The sequence below is a fragment of the Balaenoptera physalus genome (assembly GCF_965194825.1).
Source record: "Balaenoptera physalus genome assembly, chromosome: 2".
Classification (NCBI taxonomy): domain Eukaryota; kingdom Metazoa; phylum Chordata; class Mammalia; order Artiodactyla; family Balaenopteridae; genus Balaenoptera; species Balaenoptera physalus.
In genome coordinates, this window is record NC_138883.1 from 133,017,961 (window position 1) to 133,033,714 (window position 15,754).

General features: G+C 48.4%; 2 protein-coding genes across 11 annotated transcripts in view; one reads left to right on the forward strand and one right to left on the reverse strand.

Annotated features, from left to right (window-relative positions):
* Positions 1–498: 498 nt before the first annotated feature.
* On the reverse strand, positions 499–15,122 carry NR2F2 (nuclear receptor subfamily 2 group F member 2; the record flags this gene model as incomplete). Of its 3 annotated transcripts, none has more annotated exons than XM_082448455.1 (3): positions 499–3,374; positions 6,102–6,629; positions 14,485–15,122. In XM_082448455.1, the coding sequence occupies 3 exons, from the start codon at positions 14,525–14,527 to the stop codon at positions 3,100–3,102; spliced, it is 846 nt and encodes a 281-aa protein (XP_082304581.1). In that variant the 3' UTR covers positions 499–3,099. The 3 variants fall into 3 exon arrangements, with proteins under 3 accessions (XP_082304581.1, XP_082304580.1, XP_082304582.1); XM_082448454.1 differs by lacking the exon at positions 14,485–15,122 and adding an exon at positions 8,220–8,661; XM_082448456.1 differs by lacking the exon at positions 14,485–15,122 and adding an exon at positions 6,790–6,918.
* The window catches only part of LOC309654474 (uncharacterized protein), a gene marked incomplete at its 5' end in the record, with an annotated part of 46,710 nt that continues 40,334 nt past the window's right edge, over positions 9,379–15,754 (forward strand). The window contains one exon of one of the 8 annotated variants that reach the window (XM_082448483.1): positions 9,379–13,891. In XM_082448483.1, coding sequence (XP_082304609.1) covers positions 9,379–9,738 — 360 coding nt within the window. In that variant the 3' untranslated portion in view covers positions 9,739–13,891. The remainder of the gene's footprint in view (positions 13,892–15,754) is intronic. The other 7 variants (XR_014260269.1, XR_014260270.1, XR_014260271.1 and 4 more) reach the window with 7 other exon arrangements.

Here is a 15,754-nt window from a genome sequence, read left to right on the forward strand (position 1 = left end):
TAACTGGGTTCTCTCACTCCCCCGAGCACCAACAGGAGGAGGGGGAGCGGGGTTGGGAAAAAAAGCGAGCTCAGATCAGATGGAGAAAAAAAAAAAAAAAAACAGCAAGGAAAAAGAGACACTTAAAGGGAAAGAGTCGCCATGTTTAGCAGCTTTTTTAAAGATCTCGTCAATTTCACACAGAACGCACTCGCTGGGTCCCAGCCCTCGTCTTTTGTCCAATTCAGTCGCAGCAAAGATCTTTTGTTCTAACTCAGCGTGAAAAGAAAAACTTTCTTTAAATGCAATAAACTTAAACCAAACTCAAGACTCTAAACAGATCCTCCTCCGGCCACTCTAAACATATACAAGGGGTTTTGTTTTAACCGTTTGAAAAAATTTTGGTCCTGTTTTTCTGCTTCGCAGACCCCAAGCTCACTGCTGAAACTCAGAGAGAGTGAGAGAGAGATTTCCAACGTCTAGAACACATGCTTAAAGCATAATAAAACAGGGACTGTCTTTTGCTTTGAAAATCATAAATTATAATTTAATGCCAATAATAATTTACAACAAATGGCTGTTTACAATAAACTAACACAAAACAAACAAGGAAAAGGGCCTGTGTTTTACTTATTAGAGAAACTTCACACACTCACATGGATAGCACTTGCAAGAGAAAAAAAACAACCTACAAAACCTCGATCTAGAGGTCAGCGATGTTCTGCCATAAGAACATAGTTATATTTATGTATGTATATATCTACAGAAAGAAGCTGAGGGTCAGATGGAGAACTCCGCTCAAATGCACAAATCAGACAGATTTTTCTGGTCTACATGTATTGACTGGAACTGAGTATCAAAGTTTAATACACTTTACAAAATGATCCCTTTTTTTTCACATCCCCTTACCCACCACCCCCTTTTAAAATCAAACCACGGCACGGGATAGTGGTGGGGCTACTGCAAAGCCTCAATAGGAACAAAAATTGCAAAAGCTCCCACACACCGAGCTTCCTCCGAACCAGGAAAAGAGAAAGAGGAAAAGACTCCAAAACAAGATACTTCCAAATCCACACACCCTGTAAAGTTTCCTTCTTTCTTTCTCTTTTTCTTTCTTTCTCTTCCTTTTCTTAATTTGGCTTTTAAGGACAAAGGATCCCAAGAGCAGTACAGACTGCATCTACACAATCTGAAATGTCAAAATGTCGATGTGTTTTTATGTACAGAACTCCAATGGAAAAGATTCCCTTGACCTGTGGTCATGCTCTCACAGAATGAACGTACGGGGGGAGGGGGGAGGAAGGCCAACTGCAAGTTATCATATATACATTAAAAATAAACCCTTCAGCCGCTCTAAGCTATATCACTGAATTTGAAATCCTCTCAACAACCACACTAGATGAGAACCACAGAATATTTTTAAAAATCACACCTACTTAAGGAAAAACTCATTGCAAACAACTGCCTTCTATTTACAAGGCTGTGATAGCTTGCTTGAACGGTCTTCTGCGTAACTGTCAGAAATGTACAAAACAGTATTTTTTCCTGATCATAAAATAGATACTGATCTCAAGATTTCTAATACTTTTCACAATACCTTCCCTAAGCAGGCACTTAAGTGTGACAAATATAAGGGCCTTTTTTTTTTTCCTGGAAAATCCATTTTTAATTAAAAGAAGGATTAGGTGAATGGGGGTGGTTTACTATATCAGTATGGCACTTCCTAAACCATAGATAAACCATTAACTTCAGCTCCCCACACACACACACTCAAATTAAACAGGCAAATACACTAGTCTACCTTTGAACAAACTGGCTGAGGGGAGTAGACAAATAGAGCCCCCGGCCCAGCTCAGTGAGAGCTCACAGGGGCTTCTCGAAGGAAAGACAGTGAGTGGGGACAGCCAAACAGGTTTCAGATATCAAATAATATTTTAATTTCTGAATACTTTCAATTTTCCTTGGAATATAACACACAAAGACTCGACCAAACAGTTCAGTTATTATAACTTTTACAGTATACAGAAATGTTGCACTTAAAAAAAAACCTTCAGTTTTTTTAAAACACAAACTGTAAACTCTAAGATACTGAATCAATCACGTTACCTATAAGTGCCAACAGTGTTATTTTGTCATGCTGATTTCAATGGTATTTTTTAAAAAGGGAAAATATCAACAATTATAATACAAAGGGTTTGCAAATATACAAACAGATATAGGATTTTCATAACAATTCAAGAACTAAGCGGGACCCAATTCAAATTACAAAAGTTCACTTTTTATTCAAAACCTCAGCATGTGTCTTGGACACATTCCTTGGCTGCCAATAAATTCCACAGTTCATTCTCTTTCTTAAAATATTTTTAAAAAGCTAGGTTTGTCATGGTATCTTTTTTGGGGGGGGGGGCAGGGAAGGGGAAGTTAAGTGTTGTATGTGGTTCCTCCAGTTCTCAAATTAGAGTGCTCAACTTCACCTAAAATTTTTGGTCACCACTTGTAAGTGCGTTTCCATCATCTTTGAGTTGCCTTTTAAAGTTTTATGTCTTCCTATGATATTTTCATGGACTGAGTTTTAATTCTTGCAGAACATATATTTTAAGGATACACAGTTTTTAAGAAGCCAAGATTATATCAAAACTTATTATAGAACCACAGAATAAACTGGTTTGGAACCAGAAAAGTACAAAAAAGAACAGCTAGAGGTACATAGACACAGGACAATTAATAATTTGGAAAAAAAAAGACTTACTTTCTCCATTCTGCTAATTTTCTCCCAATCTCCTTAAATGCACTTTTAGCAATATTTTTCCAAAATTTACCAAAAAAAGAAAAAGACTAATTTCCTTTTTATACAAAAATGATAAGTAGCAAGTTGTTCTGACCGACACAGGAGTTTTTGTTTTTTTGTTTTTTTTTTAATGCATTCTGTAAAAGTTCATTTGACAGTCTTTTTTTTTTTGGAAATTCACAGTCCATTAAATTCTTCCCCTCTCTTCTTTTAGCAAACTTGTAACATCCTTTTATATCCTTTCTTAATAGAAAGAATTTAAGCAAACAAACCAGTCTTTTGCCTTTTCTTTCTCTCTGTTTCACTCCCCCTTCTTATCTTGATTTATTTATTTATTGAATTGCCATATACGGCCAGTTAAAACTGCTGCCGGACAGTAACATATCCCGGATGAGGGTTTCGATGGGGGTTTTACCTACCAAACGGACGAAAAACAATTGCTCTATGACTGAGGAGGAGACCGTGCGGAGGGAAGGGAGGCGAAGCAAAAGCTTTCCGAATCGCGTTGGTTGGTTGGGGTACTGGCTCCTAACGTATTCTTCCAAAGCACATTGGGACTTTTCCTGCAAGCTTTCCACATGGGCTACATCAGAGAGACCACAGGCATCTGGAAGAAAGTTTAAAAAAAAAAAAAAAGAAGAAGACGAAGAATTCAGTCATCAGATTAAGAGGTCTGAAATGGGTCACATGAGGTGTGTGTACAGTGCTCTGTCAAACTGCCCCAACCGGAGTTGGAGCAAATGCCTACATACTGAAAACTGGGGTGGGGGGGGTTTGGGGAGGCGGGGACCGCAAGAGATGGTCCTGGGGTATTTGCTTTAAAATAAAACACAGCTCAATGCGTTGCAGGCTTTCCCTGTCCGAGTCCTCAGGCTTGGTCACTGGGAGGCCCAAGCAAAGTGCATTGGGTAAATCTGGCCCAGGTCAGTAAACAGACAGACAAACAGATGAAACCAAAACTGCCAGTGCTCCTCCCCCTCCTCCTCTGTAAATAATAGTTTGGTTTATAATTATATAGTGGGGGGGGGCAACAACCTGGCCCAACCCCGGGTAATGGCGCCCACGACCCAGCCTCAGATTCTCCCCAAAGAGGGCGACTCATTTTTCTCCAGTCTTTGAAACTGATTTAAGTGGCCCTTTAAAACTGATCTTGTCAGTTTAGCCTATTGAAGGGCAGCCATGCAAACTGTGATCTCTCTGTTCATTTGAGCTGTTTCTTTTCCCTCCTTTTCTTCTCTCTCCCTTTTTCTCCTACCACCCCCCCCCCTATTTTTTTTTTTAAACCCAGGTCCCTCCAAGAAGAGACCCCTCCCCGTTATCTTCAGGAAAACACTTTTCTTTTTCGGATACGTGAAAATACAATAAGTGCCTTTGAAATGAGAGGCTTCTCAGTGAAGGCGGTGCAGGTTGTGACCTGACCTTTGGGGGCTCCCCAGGCAAGACGAGGGCTAACACATGCATACTGTGAGTTCTTAAAGCAGATATTCAAAAAGAGCTGCCACCACGTCCACCCCAAGAAACAGAACACACATACAATCTCCTCATGTGTGGATCTGGGACTTTGCATGTATACAGAATGCATTGGTGTCTGTGATCAGGAATTAACAGATCTGTTTGCATAGGACTCCTTCTTACAGCGGACTGTCTCAGAATCAGATAACAGGAACCTTTATCTCTTTGTGAGGTGATTTGCATTCTCCACACAGGCCTTTACATTTTGCAAACAGTAATACATTAAACTGTTAAGACAGTATCAGGCATTTCTTTCCTTGGAAGACCAAGGGTAAGTCTAAGAGCTAACAAGCATATCAAGAAATGAACCACCACCCAGATGGTCTGGGAACTTGGGCTGGGTTAGGGTTTTGGGAAGGGGTGAAGGTGGCTATAGGCTAGGGGAAGATCCTGCCTGTACCTCTGCATCAGGCAAATGTTCTAGTTATGACAGGTCCCCCGAGAAAAATAATCCAGATCCAAGCCTCTGCATACAGCTCTTCCTTGCCCAGACACTGTCCTTTAATTGACTACCTAAGGACTTTCAAAGGCAGAATTTGGGGTGGCAGTGGAGGCGGTGGATTTTATGTGAAGAGCAGCAATATGTAAAAGACAGTGGGTTAAGGACTCAGAACCTGCAATAGATTCAGCTAATGACTTGGGCCCCTAGAATTCCTTGGAACAGTAAGGAAGAGACTGTGGATCTTTTTGTCTGCCACAGGAATTCCACAGCTCTCCTCGTGTCCTGATTACAAGCTGCAAAACCTGCAGTGGGTGACTAGGTTCCAAGCCCTACCCAGGTCCAGATGTTTGTTATCCTGAACTGGGAACCCCTTCCCCTCTCAGCCGTGACAAAGGGATCAGCTGACAACTTAGAACAGGAATGTGGAAAGGGTGATTCCAACCCACCTGGGCTCTGCTGAACTCAGCCTGGAGGCAGCCAAAAGGCTCAGGTGTGGCCCAAAGTGGTAAGCCAGACACCTTCAACAATCGTTTGGCCTCAAGAGTTAATTAATATTAGGTCTATTACTCACACAGGTTAAACTACCTGCAAACTAATTAGATTTCATAATGCAGTCAATGATGGTTTTATAGCCCCAGCAATACTCATACCCAGCCCAAGTTGGCATACACTTTGGGTTGTTTGAAAATTGCCTTAACTGTTTGCCTGGGCAGAGGAAGCGAGAGGCCAGAGTCTTCAACCCCCTACAGGCATTCTGAAGAGTTATGATGGCCCCTTTCTTCCTCTTGCCCCTTTCTGACAGCTCTTTCCCCTCTCCTGGCAGTCTGCACTGTTTTAATAAAAATATGATTTTGAAAATTGCTGCCCTCAGGTTGGATGTGCCTGGAGCTCCAACTCCTACTGAATTAGCAGGCAAACTTTTCCCCTGCAGGGGCAAACTTTCCCCTGCAGGGATGATACCAGGACTGCTCCAGTGCCTAGGGGCATCTTCTAGAGGCTCAGCCAGGGTGACAGAGAAAGCCATGGGGTAGAGGAGATTCCACAGGCTCAGCTGGCCCAGAGGGCCTAAGCTAAGGGAGGGAGCAGAAGCATGCATCCTAGTCTGGTGGGAGGGGAACAGGCCTGAGAGGCTTCCCCATGGCCTATTTTGAGTCTGTGTCTGAAGCATCCTTCTTGCAACCCAGCCTTCCTATCCTCTCCCCTCTCCCCAGGACAGGCCTGGTGGGGCCCCAACAGCTATGCAAAGTTCCCATTCTAAGTTGCACAGACAGTTTGCCTTTTTAAGGGGGAGGCTGGGCTAGTTCTGGGGGCTCCGAAGAGTTTAGGCCCTAACTCTGAGCTAGGAGCGCTTGGGCATGAGAGGGCAGGGCTCCTTCCTACCTGAGGTGAACAGGACTATGGCCTTGAGGCAGCTGTACTCGGCGGAGTCGACGTGCAGCGCTTTGAGCTTCTCCACTTGCTCTTGGAAGATCCGTATGTGGTCCATAAAGGCGACCACCCGGTCGGCGGACATGGGCGAGGCGTGTAGGCCGGCGGCGGCCAGTAGCGGGGCGACATGGAGGGGCATGGAGCACTGTGCCGCGTTCAGCACGAACAGCTCGCTCCAGGTGAGGCGAAGCAGGGCCACCTGGTCGGTGATCTGCAGGTCAGGGAAGAAGGGGATGTTCCGGGCCCACTCGACGGCGCTGAAGAGCATCCGCGCGGCCAGTTCGCAAATGTTCTCGATGCCCATGATGTTGTTGGGCTGCATGCACTGGCTGCCGAAGCGCGACGTGGGATAGGGTTCGGCGCGCAGCAGCAGAGAAATATATCCGGACAGGTACGAGTGGCAGTTGAGGGGGTCCCCGTTGGTCAGCGCAAACTGCCCGTGGGTCGGCTGGGTGGGCGGCATCCTGCCCCTCTGCACCGCTGCAGGGAGGAAAGGAGACACTCCGCAGTTAATGACCAGCTTCGTTCCGCTGCTCCCCCGGCAGGGTCTGCCCCAGCCCGACCCCCACCTGACCCAGACCCTGCGGGGCGCAGGAACAGGCAGGCCTGCCCCTCTCACCAGCGCGCTAGGGCCACAGACCTGGGAGTCGCCGGGAGCCCGGCTGCACTCCTCTCAAATCACCACCCAGGCAAGCTCTGGCGGCCAGGGCGGCACACTGGCCTCGGAGGCCCACTCCGGGCTGGGCGGCCGAGGACCCAGAATTGGCCGCTTTGCCTCGCGGTCCCCGGCACGATGGGAGGGATGGAGCATTCTGGGGGCATCTTTCTTCCTTACTGCTAAACGGCTGATATTTTTTATTGATTGGAGGAGAGGGAGCGGGAGGGGCGAGGCGGGGGGAAGGGTGAGACGCTTTTGCAAAAGACACCAGGCTTCACCCCGGACGGCCTGTGGCCACCCCGGAACCGCTTTCCCCCCAACCCCGCAACCCCGCAACCCCAGCCCCGCGGGCCACCCCCGGTGAGAGACAAGCTGAGAGCCGAGGTCTGGCGGCAGCCTAATCGGTGTGCTCGGAGGAAGAGAGACGGAGGGAGAGGGCGGAGAGACAGGCCGGCCGAGGCGAGAGGAAGCCGGGGAGAGACGGGGAGCGGGCGGCCGGCGCAGCCCGGGGAGGGCCCGGGAGGGCCGGGGAAAGCCGGCCAGGCTCGGGCACGAGCTGTTATCTGACGCCGGACGGGGAGAGTCGCTCTCGCAGAAACACAAAGAAACCGCGGCGTTCGCTCGCCCCAACCCGGAGCCCCCGCCCGGCGCCGAGCGCGCCATTGGCCGAGCACGGCTTGCGGCGCTCGGCGAATTTCATATCACAAAGACCCAACTCGCGCAGAGCGAAAGCAGCCGCCCAGAGCCCCTCGCCCACCCTTCCCCTACTCCCTATCGCGCTCTCCTCCTTTCAAAAGTGAAAGGAAAAAAGAAAACAGAGGGTTTTTTTTTTTTTTTTCCAGCCGAATGTTAATCCACGGAGGGTCACATGAGTGCTGCCCGGGCGGCAGCGTTAATACGGCGAAGTGCGTAAAATTGCCATTTGTAATTTGAACCTCCTGTACAAAAGTACAATCTCAGGTTGTTGGGTGTTTTTTTTTTTTTTTTTTTTTGAGCGGGTGGGTGTTGGGGAGAGGGGTGGGGAGGAAGGACATGTGTTGAACATGCAGGAAAAACAAGGAGAGAGAAAAAAACTGAGAGGAAAGAGAGAGAAGTAAACCAGGCTTTAAAACAACAACAACAAACAACACCCCAGCACTTGCAGAAAGGCGAACTCGAATGAACTGGCAGTCAATGCAAAGAAAATGAAAAGAGCCCGAAGAGAGAGTAGAAGAGGAAATCAGTCGGCCAAAGCATGCGGATTTGGGGATCTGGGTTCCAATGCAGAACTTGATTCTAGTATAAAACCCCTTTCAGCTGCAATACGAAGAGAAGAGCTTGGGGCTTCCGTGTCCTTACCCAGAGCAGGCTAGCCAAACGCACCCAGGGCCCCGGGACCCCAGGCGAGGGGGGTAGAAATGAGAGGCCGATACCTTCCCGTCTCATGCCCACTTTGAGGCACTTTTTGAGGCGGCAGTACTGGCACTGGTTGCGGTGGTGCTGGTCGATGGGACAGTTCCGGTTGGCGCGGCACGTGTAGCTCAGGTTCCTCCGCACGCTGCGCTTGAAGAAGCTCTTGCAGCCCTCGCACGTGAACTGGCCGTAGTGCTTGCCGCTTGACTTGTCCCCGCACACCACGCACTCGATGTGCTGCTGCTGCTGCTGCTTGTCGCCGCCCGGACCGCCAGGGCCGCCCTGGCCGCCGGCCGCCGTCTGGGCCGGCGTGCTGGCCGGGCCCCCTTGGCCGGGCGTCTGTGGCGTGTGCGGGGCGCCGGGCGGCGGGCCGGGCACGGGCGGCGCCTGCGAGGCCTGGCTGCCCTGAGAGCCGGGCACCTCGTCCTGGGGGTCGCGCCACGTGCTGACTACCATTGCCATATCTATGGGGGCCGCGTCCGGACTTCCTGCTCCCCTGGCTGCGGGCGGCGGCGGCTCCCGGGTCTCGGGCTCCGGCGCGCCGCCTTTTGTGTGTGCAAGGGTGCGAGAGGGCGCCCCGGGTGGCTCGGGGTCTGGTTGGTTGAGGTTGGTTAGTTTTTCCTTTTTTGTTTCTGCTTTGCAAAGTTTTGTCGATTGCTTGTCTGGCCCGGTGTGTTTGTTTTGTTTGTTTCTCTCGGCTCAGCTTTGTTGCTTTCGGGGGGCTTTCCGCCGGGAGGGGAGGGGATGGGGCCGGGGGAGAGCAAGTGGGCGCAGAACGTGGAGAGAGAGGGAGGGGAGGGAGAGCTGCAAGTCGATTGTCTGGCTTCAAGACAGAAGTAGGAGGCAAAAAAAAAAAAAAAAAATCTCTCCAAAGATCTCCCTCGCTCTCACTCTCTCCCTCCCTCTCTTGTTCACTCTCTCGCTCTCAGAGCTGGTGTGCAGCCGAGGAGTTGGAGGAGGAGGAGGAAGAGGAGGAGGAGGAGGAGGAGGATAGGCGACTGTCCGGGGGCCAAGTCCAGGGCAGCCCACAGTCAGCCATTCAGGAAAGCCATCGAAATCAGGAGGACTAGGAGAGCAGAGGCGCCGGTCTCAGGCGCGCCCAGAGAGCCAGGCAGGCCGGGGCGGAGGCCGGCGGCCCGCGGAGTGGCCGGAGCGCTGCCCGGGTCCGGGGGAATCAGCATGAAAGTGGTCCGCGTCGGGCGCTGCGCGGCGTCGTCCTGGCGCTGGGCCGCCGCCGCCGCCTGCCACAGGCGCCCGGCGCGCGCCTCGCTTGCTCCGGCCGCCGCCGCCCGCTTTCGCCGGATAGAGGCCGCTCGCCGCTCCCTGCGGGCCGCCTGGGCCGCCGCCGCCGCTGGAGCCGCCGCCGCCGCCGCCGAAGCCGCCGGGTCAGGCCCGGAGCCGCCGCGTCTAGCGCCGCCGCCGCCGCTGAAGCCGCTGCTGCCGCTGCTGCCGCCGCCGGAGCCGCTGCTGCTGCTGCCGCCGCCGCCGCCTCACACACATAGGGAAAGAGTCAACTCGCCGGCGGCGGGGGAGAAATGATAAAAGAGAGAGAGGAGGGCAGATCACCACCTAGAAGCACATCCTTCGTGCGCAGAGGGGGGAGGAAAAGACGGAGAGAAAGAATGAAAGAGGGGAAAAAAGGCAGCACGGCACCCGGAGAAAGAAGACAACTCGGGGAGAGGAGGAGGAGGAGAAGAAAACACACACGCGCGCACGCACACACACACCGCGGAGAGAAAAGAACAGAGAATCAAAGTGATCAAATATGCTAAAAAGGGGGGCGCGGGAGGGAATGCGATTTATAGGCGCCGGGGCTGGCAGAAGTGGCTTCTCCGCGATCAGCTCACTGAGCTCTCTATATAGTGAACTTTGACACGACTGCTGCAACTTAGCGCACGTTGCCATGGCGACGGCGCGCCTTATAAGGCAGCAGCCGGGGTTGGCCTGGCCAGGCGCGCGCGCACCGCCCCCTCGCCGTCATTGGCCGGAGCGCGGCGGCCCCGCCATGGCGGCCGCGGGCTCAGCCCGGTCCTAGCGCGAGCGGTGTCGCGGCCCGGGCGCGGGGGGCGAAGGGGGGCGGGGAGGGGGCGACTGTGTCGCTGCCACTGCCAAGCGGGGGATGGGCCCACACCGGCCCCGGGCGCGCGGCCACGGCTCTCTCCGCACCCCGCACCCGAGGTTTCCGCCCCAGAGGGGAGAGGACCGCGGCGCGCACACACAACGCCTCTTAAAGGCTCCGCGAGAGGCTTTGGATGGAATCGAGGAGTTCGACTCTCGCAACTTGGCAATGCCACCAAATCCGTCGCTCGCGCACCACCCGGGACTCCCAGCGCATCTTTATGCCCACAGTGCCAGAGAAAGAGAAAAGTTCCCTGGTTGCTTTGCAGAGGGGTAGTGGGTGAGGATGGGAAGGTGCCTCGAGCCGAGCTTGCAGGCATTTTCCAAACGAAACATTTGGTCAAATCCGGGTGATGGTAGACCCTTCCCTTAGTCTACTCTGATCACTTGCTTGGTTTGGTGGCTATTTTTTTCTTCCTTCCTTCCTTCCTTTCTTCCTTCCTTTCTTTCTTCCTTCCTTTCTTTCTTCCTTCCTTTCTTTCTCTTTCTTTCTTTCTTTCTCTTTCTCTCTCTTTCGTTTTTTTTTAGAGAAAAGGAACCTTTCAGTGGCTGTGTTTTCCTTGTAGGGTTAACATTTCACAGGAATGTGGCCTGACATTTTAATTGCTCAAATAAAGCATCTCGGATGCTGAGAAGCAGAAATAGACTTCATCTCATTGTCATGATGCAATTAAAATCAATTTTCTTCAACTTTATCCTCTCTCGTTAGTTTCAGCTAACTCCCAATCCCACGTCCTGCCACACACCCAGTCTTGGTGAGAGGTGAAAAGACCTTTCTGCCCGCTGATGGACAAGCGGAGGCAGCCTCCCAGCGTCCTCTGTGCATACCCTCTGTACACACATGTAAGCGTACATATATCAGATGCGCATTTGTCAATGTACACAGACAAAGGCTTCAGCGACTATGCTTCTAGGTAATAGAACAGTTGAGTACGACTTCATTGTTCCTCAAGTTCCTTTTAAGCATTCATACAGTCATTAAAACACACCCAGAGATTCTGCCCCAAATTGGGAATAATAACAAGTACAACTCACAGGAATCACGCACAAGCCATATTCTTCCTCGAGAGATTCACTGCAATGAGAACAACTTCATCTCCTGTGCCATTCTGCTCAATGTGCTAAAATCATCAAGCCAGTTATGTCTCTGAATTCCAGGGCTTTTGGTTTTAAACATCAAACATCTAGAATTGCCCCCCAGAACACACTGTATTCCAAATCAGTAACCTGTCTGTTGGATTTTGACCAGTTAGTGGATTATGATTATTCAAAATTTATAGAACAGAATTGTGACTCCATCATACACTCTTTGCACCAAGAAAAAACTGTAGACTGGTAATCCAACCAGGTTTATGAACAATTAAGATATTTTACACAAAACATGTTAAGCTTCCAGAAACATGAACACACATAAAGAGTAAATTAATGACCATAGGAAAGCATCCTTGATAGTTTAAAAAATCGGAGTGATGAAGGATTAAAAAAAATAAACCATACATATAACTGACATGTGTAGATTGTACTTTGCATTCAATACCCTTTACACACATGGGGAGAATACGAGGTAGGAACTAAATGAAGATGTAGGCAGATAGGCGCTAGTTTATAGGGAAGGAAAGATTCTCCTTATGCTTCATTCTTGAAACCTCCTTAGCCCTCACCCTTCCTCCGCTGAAATCACATATTTCACTAAAGCTGCAGGTGCTGGGATTATTTGGAAGTTGTTTTAAAAAAAAAAAGAACTATAGTGGACACTGAGCTATCATAAACCTGGCATGTAATGAGATTGCCATAGAGCAAAGCCAGGCAGAAAATTTCAGGTTGATTAGAGACACAATATAACTTTCTCCTAAAGAGGACAAGAAGGATGGAAAAGAAATCATTTCGGAGAAGGCTGTGCTTTTTTTTTTTTTTTTTTTTTTTACTCTTTTTCTTTTCAACCTCTATGATTTGAGGAATTTCCTAATGCTACAAATGTCAGTAGATTAGGGGCAAACTCAGCAGAGATGTGGTAGGGCTGGGGTTGAGACAGAAAATCTAATGGGCATCCCCATCTCAATTTAATAGAAGATAAAAATAATTGATTATAAGGAAATCCTAAACTCGCCTCTTGGGTGCAGACACTTCCATGGCAAGATCACCTTTTACAAACATGCAGTCGGAAATTTTTGAGGAAGAAGAGCTTCTCCAGGACACTTTGAGATTTTTGGTATTTGAAGTACGCTCTGATGGCTTCAGATTTAAAATGAAGGATTTCCCAACCATCTCCTACAGCTCTGGATCCTGCTAGGCATACAACCACAGGGCTGCCAATAAGTCAGAGGTGTTTTACTCTGTATTTTAGGACTCATTCAGTTATGGGGGTGCTATTAAAAAGCCAAAAAACAAAAACAAAAAAAAAATGACCATTTCAATTGTAGTCAATTTATTGTATAGAAGAAGGGAGAAGACTGCAGACTGAGAAGAAAAACAAGGAGAAAATATTTAAAATGTCTTATTCTGAGATGCTTATATTCCTTGATTAAAACAGCTCTAAGGCTAAAAGATAAATATCAATATGTTGTTGCCGGTTTTTTTTTTTTTTTTAGACAATCCAGCCCAGCCTTTTATTGCAGATGTAAATTTATTTTAATGAGAAGAATGGCAAGCTTTAATTTGGCCGGAGAAAGTTGAAAAAACATTTGTTTTACTGTAGGGGGAAAAAAAGCCACCCAGGAATATGATTTTCTTCCAGAAAGTGGCTGTAATTCTCCACAAATTAAATCATAATATGAATACAGACCCCAGCAAATGTCGAGATTAACTCTGAACTCAGTAGAAACCAGTTCTGTCCACCAGGATTCATTGAATTCCTCCTTCCCCTCAATCTAGTCCGTGTGTGTTTTTCTCTTCCACCACACTGGAGCTCCATGAATAGAGAAAGGGGCTTCCATTGTGTCTCTCTGAACTTCCAAGTCAATGCAATTTTTAACCACTGGCTTGTGGTACTTTGAAAATCACCAGGGGCTGTCAGAGTTGGGTCCTCTGAAAAATTTACAGTGCTAAATCAGAGCATATGCTGGGAGGGAAAAAATTGCTTAAGATTGGAGCAAGTACAGTATCTGTCTGCCCCCTAGTGTAAGAGTCCTCGCTGCCTAAAACGCAACTTTAAAAGAAAAGAGCTCTTAAAGGGAAACGACTTTGAGCTCACGTAGGCATAGCAGAATGAAACTTCTGTACATTTTAATCTGAATAATTCTTCAGGGTTTAAAATTAATTGGCTCTGGCTTGGTTGGACCGAACTCCGATCTCGCCACCTCTGCGTTTCCTGAGTCACTGGCGGAGAGGTGATGATTTTTTTTTTTTTTTTTTTCTGAACTGGGTTTATGTGCGTCCCCCTCACCCCCTCCTCTCTTTTTTCTTTCTCTGTCTCTGTCGTCTCTCTCGCTGGCTTTTTAAAAATGAGGAACCGTTCCTTGAACGTTCTGGACAGAGAACAGAATTGCTTAAGTCAGCCCGACACGGTTGTAATAGACAGCAAAAAGGTAAACGTTTGCCTGAAATCCGCACGCCAGCTCCACCACCCCGCCCGATGGTGAGTACCCTTCTCGTTGCGATTCTCCTAGCTTAACCGAGCGCTCTCCTCCCGGAGCCGCGGCCGAGGGCGCCGGGCAGAGCTTTCCTCCCTCCCTGCCTGGCTGGATGTCAGTTGCACAAGGTTGCAAAATACAGCGCAGAGGCAGATCGAACAGTAAATTCTGACGCTTAGTGAGAGCCTAGCAGCTCCTTTGCTAGAAAACCGAGTCGTCTATTGCTTGGAAAAACACGTTTATAGGACTGGTTTTTAGTTTGCTCTAGCGAAGGAAATGAGTTTGAGGAGATGGGAGGCACCGCAGTCTTTACGCTTCGGTTTAATCATATTTTGGCAGCTTCGCAATTGTATTTTCCCCTTCTCCCCGCCCCCCACCACCTCTCCTACCGCACACATGTAATAAAATATGGCAAGGCATTGAATTGACTGTCCCCCCTTCCCCGAACACCTTAAACCACAGTCCTAGGCATTTCATACACGTTAGCAATCCGATTTTTTGAAAAACCCCAAGTCATCCCCAACCCCACACAGCACAAGGAGGAAAGTGAGAAAGGAGAGAGAGAGAGAGAGAAAAAAAATACTGTAAGTAAACATACCAAAACCATATTTGCCTTGTTCAAGGTCCCAAACCGCTTGCATCTTCCTTCTAAACTGGAATAACTCTCCTTTAGTTTGGCGGGTGAAATAAATGCTTTGTTGGCCCCCTGAAAAGATGTGTCTTTGATAATTAAAGAGAATCTCCTCCTCGGTGTTTATCTAAGCGATTGTGCAAACTGATAAAAAGTAGGCACTAGCCTGCAGGGAAAAAGAGGAAAGGTGAAGGGAGAGATCTTCCACCTCAGGGAAGTGCTTCCCCTTGTATTAGGCGCTCTCAGCCTTGGAAAGCCCTGCACAGTAACTTTAGAGAGACGAGGTTTCAGGGAGCTTTGTACATAGCTGCTGAGGAATGCAAGCCTCGCCTTTAAGAAAAAAACCCCCAAACCGTAGGTAGGAGATGTCTGGAGTGATCCTTGTCTCTCATCTCATTCCTTAGAAGGAAGAGTGCGTTGTTACACCTTGTTTGGGGCTGGAAAGACGAGACTTTAAAAACACCCGTCCAATTGAAAAAAATCTCCCAACTTAATGAGTTTAGTCGGAGGCTGGAGCTAACGGCTCAGCCTCAGCAGAAAACCGCCAACAACTATAGGCGATATTGCAGAGCAAAGACGACCCAAGGCACAGCCAAATTCCACTGTTTGGGGTCGAGAGGGATGGAGGCTAATCCTAAAGCAAGTTGGAAAAAAACAGAGGTGGGAGAGGAGGGGAAAAAAGCAGCAGCCTCACAGACTGGCAGACAGGCTCCCCTCACCCTAGATCAAAGATAGAACTTGAAACAGGAGGGCAACATTTTTCCTAGGAATCCGTTGAAATCCTCATTTTCTACTTTTAACTCAACCCCCCCCAAGTGATTTTTCCCTCTCCCCTGAAGATTCATGCCCCCCCTTCCCAGTTCCCCTTCTAGAACTTTCCTGAAGAGGAAACCTATTTCTTTTGGGGGAGGGGTTCCCCACTTTCTGTCTTCAGATAATGTATGCTTAATTCACCCCCTCCCTTCATCCACCTCCCAAAATGAATAAAGGAAGCAGGAATACAGTAACTAGCAAAAATTGAGAATAAACTATGCTTCCCCTCACAGTTTAATACAGTTTTAACTAATGGATTTTTTTTGTTTTGTTTTAAGAGAAGAATAATGGGGAAACACGGATCTTTTATTTTAGGAAACTGTTATGGTAAGATGTATGTCAGACTTGACAAATGGAACTAACCCTCTTCGGCTGCTTCTTGTCCTTGTCTTAAACAGGAATTAAGTTAAACACAGTGCTGAAT